The sequence below is a fragment of the Bradysia coprophila genome, unplaced genomic scaffold, assembly GCF_014529535.1.
Source record: "Bradysia coprophila strain Holo2 unplaced genomic scaffold, BU_Bcop_v1 contig_232, whole genome shotgun sequence".
NCBI lineage: Eukaryota > Metazoa > Arthropoda > Insecta > Diptera > Sciaridae > Bradysia > Bradysia coprophila.
The window spans coordinates 20,278,957-20,288,239 of NW_023503493.1; the positions used below are offsets into that span (position 1 = coordinate 20,278,957).

Here is a 9,283-nt window from a genome sequence, read left to right on the forward strand (position 1 = left end):
TGTTTTATCGTCAGACTTCAAAATTATTAATGGATGTCCAGATGTTTTGCTAAACCATTAAACCTAACAAATCACAGAAACATTTTTTATGTTTACGAATTATTTCAAATGCGATTCAAAGTTCTTCTGGATAGAACCACATTCAATCAACCTTGGCAAAATAAAATAAATCGAATTTTAATTCATTTGCTATTCTTGTTGATTCGATAAATTTGAATTAATGATACGAAATGATAAGAGCTGCAAATTTAGTCGTCCACTGAATTCAATTAGATAAAATTCACGTATCATTAATTAGGATACTTTAATTTGATATCTCAAGGGAAGGACAACGCAAAAGGTGTAGGTGTGCCCTGGTTTCTTATAAATCAGACGAATAGTAAGTTTCATCAATTATCTTTGGATTAAGGACCCACTTTTAACTGTATGTACCTGTCGCAGAGATGTGTTCTCATTACAATCGTGAGTAAAAAGTTGTAATCACAAAGTATATACCTCTCACCGGAAACATAATACATTTCGTATTAGTAACTTTCTATATATGCCAATGCCATGCCATAGACTATATTTAAGAAAACGTTTTCCTTGACTGTAGGACGTGTAGGACCTACAGGCTTTCACATTTCAAATGTCTCACTGTCATTTTTAGGTCTTTTTTCCATAGGAAAAAATACCCTATTGTGGACACTTTGTCTGTCTGTCTGTCTCTCTGTCTGTCTGTAGGGTGTTCCAACTTTATGAAAATTTTGGAACGTATTATTTGATAATGCAATATCACTATGAGCAAATCAACACCAGGCAAATAATAATTATTTGTTATCTGATAATTGATAGCTGATAGTTGGCATTGCAATTCGAAAACTTGGTATTTGGTAGTTGACTACCAAACGTAATTTTCGGCAGAGATGTTTACTATTCGAGAGCTGCGCACCAACTGACAAAATTATTCTGCCTGCTTCCCTATTTAAAGCTTGAATTTTTGGTAGTTGACTACCAAACTAGTAGTTGACTACCATACTGATAGAGAGGTGGTAGAGATGTTAACTGTTTGAGAGCTGCACACCGACTGATGAAATTATTTAGGCTGCTTGCCTATTTATAATTTGATAATTTGGTAGTTGACTACCAAACTGGTAGTTGAATACCAAAATGGTTGTTGAATAGTTGAGTTTGGTAGTTGAATACAAAATTGGTAGTTGACTACGAAACTGATAGAACGATGGTGGCGATGTTAACTGTTCAACAGCTGGATATCGACTGAAGAAACTATTCTTCCTGCTTGCCTATTTGTAACTCACGTATTTGGTAGTTGGTATCTCGAGAAGTGAGAAAATTGAGAGAAAGAAAAAAGACCTCACTGGGCTTATAGCCGGTCTATTCTTGTTTTGTTTTTTTCAAATAATGTCACTGTGAATTCGAAATAACACAGTGAAATTCTCAGAAAAATTTGACAGTGAGACATTTGAAATGTATATTTTCCAAATTATCTCACATTTTTGCCATATTTTCCAATATTTTTTTTTTAAAACTAAGAAAAATTGGAAAAACCTAAACTTTGGGAATACGTTTACCCAAAAATAGTCCCTGATATACGGTTGGAAATTTTAACGGATAATATATTATCAGTTTAGAGATGAGCGGGCTTCCAGAATTCGAAAAAAACCTGCCCGACCCGATTCATCAAAAACACGGCAGAGTAAAAGTAAAACTTCAATGTTCCGAAGGTACAAAACTTTATTTTGCCTGGAAAACACACTAATTGCAGAAAAAATCAAGCTCAAACGAATACACCAAAACAAACAAACAGAGCATAATTGCTCTTCCCCTTCCCATGGATCGTGTGAAGCGAAAGTGGAGATGAAATGCTGTTTCGACCTTCGGATACAGTGGCGGTCAGAGGTTAGCGTGGTCTAACCATCTTCAGTCGTTTCCACTGGTCCGTTACACGAGACAGCAGTAAATTTTCTGATTGAACTAGTAATTTGAAAATTTACAATAAAAGTTCTGCCACCTTTCAATGGAAATTTCGAAACTTAGTGAGAAGCTACTATGAAAATGTACCCACAAAACGTAGCACAACAAAGAGAAAATTTATTTCAATCAAAAAACAAAGACGGAATATAAACCTACGGAAAAACAAACTAAAACTCACTCACGGACGGATCATCTCACTCGCTTCCACACAAAATTCACTCTGTGAACCACTCAAATTTCACACAAAATAAAAAACCAGAAACCGCAAAAACACACAAACTAAAAACATTGACACTGACATTAACAAAAACTGCACGATCAGTAATCCAAAAAGAAGAAAACCCGACACAACGAAAAACCAAAAAAAGGAAAACGAAAACAGAAAGAAAAACGGAAAACGAAAAATGCCTTTGACGACGTACTGATCCTGTCAGAATACTGATTAAAACTGACCCAAACTTGGATAGCGTTTAATCAGAAAAGCGTTTTACCCATCTATCACATGGAACAGGGTATGTCGTGTTGCCCATCCTTCACTTAGAACACAGCGTGTAGTAGTGTTTCCTGTTCTTTTTTAAGACACAAGGTATGTTGTGTTACCCATCCTTCACTAAGAACAAGGTATGTAGTGCTGTCATTTCTAAATTAGGAATAAACGTATGTTGTGTTACCCGCCTCTTTTAAGACTAAGGTATGTCATGTTACACATCCTTCATTTAGTTACTTTTATTCTGCCGTGTCAAAAATGAATCGTGTCGGGCTTTCAGTTCACTTTTATCGGTTCGTGGTGTGTTTTCAATAAACCTTTTCAAATTTAGAACCTAGAAGAAATGAGTTATACAATCCATAGTATCAGTTATTTACAAAACTTTATCGTCTTTCTTAATTTCATTAGATATCCTTAACCCGAATCAATTTTTTCGGGTTTAAATTGGATTTGGGTCGGGTATAAAATCTTACTGGTTTAGGGTTTTCGAGTGTAAAAAAAAATCATTTCGGGTCAAGTTTGGCTTGGGTTTCGGAAAACCTCGACCCGCTTATTCAGTGATAAAAATCTTCAGCCATCAAATAAAAACATTTCACTACCCGACCTTATCACCATCAGTCTCCAGTCTATTGATATTAATAAATGTATCGAGGAATGGAGTGATCTACTAATCGAGACCTTGGTACCTGGTCACTAATTCACTCTATATTATGTAAATAAATAAATGAACAAATAAATATTTATCAACCATAACCGCATCGACATCAAAATGATCCTCACGTTTTGCATGTTGAAAATTTAATTTTATAATTCTGTATGAAACAAAAAAATAAAATAAAAAATAAATGCCGGTTAGTAAATTCGAATTTGTTTAACCATTCATATGGACACATCTTCATTACTTATGTCCATAAATTGAAAGGAATAAGTGAAATATTTTTTCTCTCCTTAAAATATGATCTACTAAAACGCACAAATCACAAATTGGTGTGTCATCTTCATTGCACATACCATTATACGAAATGAATAAAACAATAATATCACATTCGACATTAAACTTGCCCGTGAAATACTTTCTTTGTTGTTTGTACAAATATTTCTTTTTTTTTCTCTCTCTCTCTCTCCCTTCCGCTCGGGACAATTTATTCAACAATTCCAGATCATTTATACAATATGAGCTTTTGCAATACGATAAAAAGATAGATTCACAAGATAGACTCATCTGTTATTGATAATAACGAGTAAATAAGCCTTTTATGGCAAAATGTATGTTACTGTTAATGAAGTAAAAGATTCTTTTTGAATTAGTTTCTAAGTCAAAGGAAGTAGTAGACTCTATAATTCAACTGGTGATGATTGTCTGCAAAATGTTAAGCAAGCTAATGTAAGTTCTTCATATAGCAATTCGATACACCATCGTTTATAATATACATGTATGTATACGTTGAATTTCTTATAGTTTAAAATTGCAGTGTTTGGTTTGACTTTTTTAATTAGGTAAAAATTCATCAAACTATATTCCAATAACAATCAACGTGAATGTGTTACAATTTAAACAGTCATTGCTGCAACAGCCACTTGTCTTCGCAGTTCGCATTAATCGAAATATAGCCACAATTTATATTTTTTGTAATTTTTTTTCGTAATTTCTTAATTTGGCAATAATAGTATGAAACCAGCGAGGAAATTATTTTGATTTTCAAATGCTTATCTCACCAATTTATTTGTACTGTGTCCTGATGGTGCGAGTTTTAAGCGATTTGTTTTTTCTGACTTCAGAAACGCTACAGGCTCTGTACAGCCGATTCATAATATCAAACGATGAATCAAAAGTACTATTACGATCGTTTTAATTGCAAATCGATGTTGAATCGATTATGGAGATTTTTTTCGGTTGAAGAAAGTTGAGGAAGTTTGTATATATTTTGAGATAATTTTTTTTTCTGTTGTTGTTTCGTCGGGCATTCGAAATTTGAATTGAAAATCGAAAAAAAACTTTCATTGTACAAATAGAATTTATTTACATACATCTTATCGCTCTTTGGTAACATAAATTTAAAGAATTATTCTTATGAATCAAAATTACATTTTTCGTCTAGATATTTAGCACTTTGGAAAAATGCTTCGTGTTATTTTTTAACATTTTTTTGTTGTTGTTGTTGGCTCTAAGATATACAGATCACAGAAGTAGCATTTAATACAGCATTAAGTAAAGAAAAATATTACTAACAAACAAATTTACATACACTACATACATCATTGTATATATGATTATAAAGCAGATGATCGAATCTATCGAAATTAATAAAATATTTTTGAATAAAATAAACTTTTCAAATCGATCTACATCAATGATCTTATAAATAATAAATTAAAAAATTTTGTAATTGCAAACAGGTAACAACAAGCAAACGTACAATCAAACAGACCCATTCACCTACAATATATAATAAATTTTTGAGATCAAAATAATAAAAAGAAAACCTAACAACGTTCCTTAAATTTGAATTCAAACGACTTTTCGTCTACGGCTAAATTTCCAGCTTCAACCGTTATCTTACCACCATCAATTGTTGTCACATCGAATGTTTGTAAAAGGTTGGTCAGAATCGAAAAGCTCAAATACTGAACCAATTTATATCCCATACAAGAGCGTCGGCCAGCTCCGAATGGTAGAAAGAAATCTGGTTTGAATACTCGTCCGTCCCGGATAAATCGTTCTGGATTGAATTCCTTCGGATTTACCCATAGCTCTTCAGACATACTGAGCTCGTAATTGTTCAAAAAGATCAACGTGTCTTTCTCAACAAAATATCCACCAACTGTGCTGTTCTGGTTCGCGACATGTGGTACAATTGGTGATGCAATCATACGTAATGCTTCCATGATAACCGCTTCGGTGTATGGCATCTGGTTGCGATCGCTTAATTCAATTGTTGAATTACCCTGTTTGCATTCGATGGTTTCATCGACTTCTTGTTGGATCTTCTTCAGCACATGCTGATTTTGGACAATGTAGCCGAAAACTTTTACCAAGAAATTTCCAACTGCAGAATGACCGCCGATAATGTCTTCCAATGCGAACAGTGCTGTTTCCCATTCCATTTTCGGTTCCAAATTTTGTGTTACATGATCGACCAACGAATCAACGTAATCGCTCTGTTCGTTGCTGGCTGTCCATGTGTCCTTACGATTTTCGATGATGTTATCCAAAATGAATTGTCGGATTTCGTGGGACCAATTTTCCATTCTTTTCAAATTCCTCGAATGGAATAACGGCAACAAAACTGGGAAGAAATCGGCCAGGTAGCCTTGGTTGACTTCGTAGAAAATTTTGTCAAAATTGTAGATCATCTTCTGGAAACCTTTGTCAGTGGTGGAAAAACTTCTCGAACAGAAGTATTGCGTAAAGATGTTGGCGCACGACTGTAACATGAGTGGCTTGATGGCAATTAATTGGTTATCTGCTATTTTCGTCTTGACATCGCAAATTGTTGACTGCATTTGATTAGCGATGATGTCATTCAGTTGGTTGAATCGTAATGAAAAGTTACGAGGAAATGAGTGTTGAACAAGCATGTCACGACGTTTCTTTTGAATATCAGACCAGTTACAAAATGCCAAAGCTAGAAAGTAATAAAAAAGGAAAATTATTAACACAACTGCGTCTTGAACGGTTCGATAAAAAAATAACTTTTTCACTTTCTGCTGAAGATACTTACAATTTTCTTTATTGCCGGAGAATAAATCGTGATATCTCTTGAAGTTCGGCCGACTATCGAAATGTGATGATTTCGCAATCAGAACCTCTTTGATATTATCGATTCCATTAACAACGACCGCCTGTTGTGGTCCCAATTTCAAGTTGATGATGTCACCGAATTTTTTAGCCAAAACACCGAACGACTGATATGGTAATTCATATCCGGCCATGCTGTACAGATTACCTAATATCGGTAATGACATTGGGCCTGGTGCTCGTTTCACAAATGCTTCATCCGAAAAGTTTTTCTTCGATTTTTTCTCCACTAGTAACATTATCAATGTCAACAAAACACATGGCAAAAGAATAAACACCGTATTCGATGAAAATAACTTAAACACAATCGAACTGTCCATGATGAGAGTGATATTTTACTGTTTATATTAAACGAGACGTTTTTCTTGTTATACGTACGGAAATTTACTTTTGATTTTCGTTTAACACTCCTGGCAAGATCGATATCAAAAGAAAGACCAGCTCTTATGTATATGGTGTATCAGACTGATCTGATTAAATGGGAGTATACGGGTCGCTTTTATACTAAATCGCGGTGAAAAATTTATAAATTATTTATCTTGCAAAGGAATCACCAATTTGATTTGATTTTTTTTCTTCACTTCATTCGATGTATAAAATTGGAATAAAGTTAGAGATAATTTTAATATTGATTTAAATGTTTTGAGAAAACGTTAGATTCGTATTCGGGTATTCGTTAATGGTATGCATCTTATTCGCCGTTTTGGAATATGTTGGATATGTGAAAAAAACATACTTTGAATATAATATTTCTATATCCTGTGCTCGATTGTGATGTTAGTTTTCGATAATGGTTTTTGCACACGTAAAAGAGGATGTTGGTTTTTATTAACGCCACGAATACTTTCTCGGAGGGACTTACAAAATTTAGTATTTCTGAGTAGGTTATGGCATTATTTGCCTGGCTTGCAGAATTCTTATAATAGTAACTTTTCTGTGTTAGAATGTGGTTTCTCTTATAATTACTTTCATAACCTTCCCATTCTCCTTATTTTTTTCGGTTTTTAATTTGACTTCAGTTTTGGACCTAGTCACCTCGACAAATAATTCTCTGTATAATCTTTACAAAAAATTCCACCCTACACATACAAGTTGCGTTTTACGTCATTTATAAAAATTACTCCCGTACTGCTTATAGTTCTGATGTAAATTTATTTTGGCGGATATCGATTATACGTAACAACAACGAATAAAAAATTTATTGAATAATCCGGTAAATATCTGTGCAGTAAATTTTCAATAATATAAACATTGACGGGTGCTATATAGGTGGTATGCTCTTGAAAAAAAAAAAATCAAAATAACAAAATACGTACGTATACATACGGAATATTTTTATCAATAATGGTAAGCTGAAATGTGATTTGATCAAAATATTGAAATGGCAACCATTTTCATCCAAAAATTATCGTAAAAATAACTTTGCTGTTTTTTTTGACTTCTTAGTACATAAACATGACTATAAAATATGTAAAGCGACATATTGGTCACAATATAATCCCTATTTTAGTCAGCCAGCCAAAAATTGGTAAAAAAGACTTGAATGTATGTAAAAGGTAACTTTGTCTCCAGGTAATGTACATTATCTGTCACAGCTATATTGTACATTACCTGGAGACAAAGTTTCCTGCTACAGGTAAGATTTCAAAAAAAAAAATGTCAGTGAAGTGATTTTCACATAACACATTTAACCTCACCTTTGACTTTCCTTCTCCATCTCAGATTTTTCTCAAAAAAGTATCTTTGGATTTTTGATTTATTATTTGGACTCTTGATTTATTATCAAGTTCACTATTACAACATTATCGCTAAAAAAACTCGCAAAAAGGAATTTGTTTCTTTTTTTTAAATAGAATTTTTTGCAGTTTGGAAAGAAGATTATAAACAGCTAAAAAATTGGTTAAATGATTCGTCTCCATACACAGCTGAAGGTCTGTACCAGTAATGCTATTATCAAATGAGATTTTATGTTCGTTGATATGACGAAACAAGGAAGTAAAAAAAAACTTGAAATATAAATAAAAAAAATCATTTGTTTACTCCTACGTATAGAAATCTTCCATTGCATCATTGTTATCAAATGATTATGAAAAAAAACTCCCTAACGCAATAGTTACACAAAATTACAGATTTTGTTTGTGTTTTGTTTGAAACTTTGCAACTCAAATAACAGAATAATTCTATTTGATGGAAATGTTTATTTCTTGCTTAAGCATGTTCGATAAGTTATTTGATTGATGAAATATCGATTATTTGAATCGATTATCGATATTTTCAAAAGATCAATATCTATCGAATGTTTTATCGATAAATATCGACTGATAATTCGTTAAATTTTGATATTGATTGATATTTTATTGATTATTTGGAAATTTTATCATCGATTGATGATATTTAGATAGATGGATAGATAGAAGAAGTGGGTGGGGTTGACAGTGTGAGTGTTGAACGCTTTGGACGTGCTTTACATATGCCCTTGTTTATTTCGTTTATTTCTCGTTTAATTCTCTTAATTGAAATTTTATTTCTTTTTATTTGATTCATAAGGTCGTCCTGTATAGTAAATTATCGGATTTTTCGTGTGTGGATTGTTATTAGTGCTATTTTTTCAATTTTGCTACGGATAATTTATTGTAACGTAATTGTTTACGCCTGTGCAACGTCATTTATTTGATTCGCGCGCTCACATATCCAGCTGATGACAAATACCGCCTTTGTTTGTTTGTCAATTTTTTTTTGCTTTTCTAACTAGTTGATTCCCGTCGCTTCTGTTTTGTTTTTTGTTTTAAATTTTGCATTTTGCATCGTCACAAAACGTTTCATATTTTTTCCATTCCAATTGAGTTTTAACGTTCAATCAAGAAAATGAATAATTGTGCTGTGTGTGACGGCTGTTTCCGGAATGGCAATCCAAATAAAATTATTTGTGATGGAGTATGTCGTCAATCCTTTCACGCTGAGTGTGTTAACTTTAGTAAAGATGCGTTATTGTGCTATCGTGAAATGCCGAATCTTCAATGGTT

At 33.0% G+C, this 9,283-nt stretch overlaps 1 protein-coding gene across 1 annotated transcript; it reads right to left on the minus strand.

The window, feature by feature from the left end:
* Positions 1-4,495: 4,495 nt before the first annotated feature.
* LOC119075661 (cytochrome P450 307a1-like) lies at positions 4,496-6,713 on the minus strand. Its single transcript, XM_037182170.1, has 2 exons — positions 6,184-6,713; positions 4,496-6,087 (listed from the first exon to the last, which is right to left on the minus strand). Exons 1-2 carry the CDS (start codon positions 6,578-6,580, stop codon positions 4,946-4,948), a joined length of 1,539 nt encoding a protein of 512 aa, XP_037038065.1. The 5' UTR covers positions 6,581-6,713; the 3' UTR covers positions 4,496-4,945.
* Positions 6,714-9,283: the final 2,570 nt, after the last annotated feature.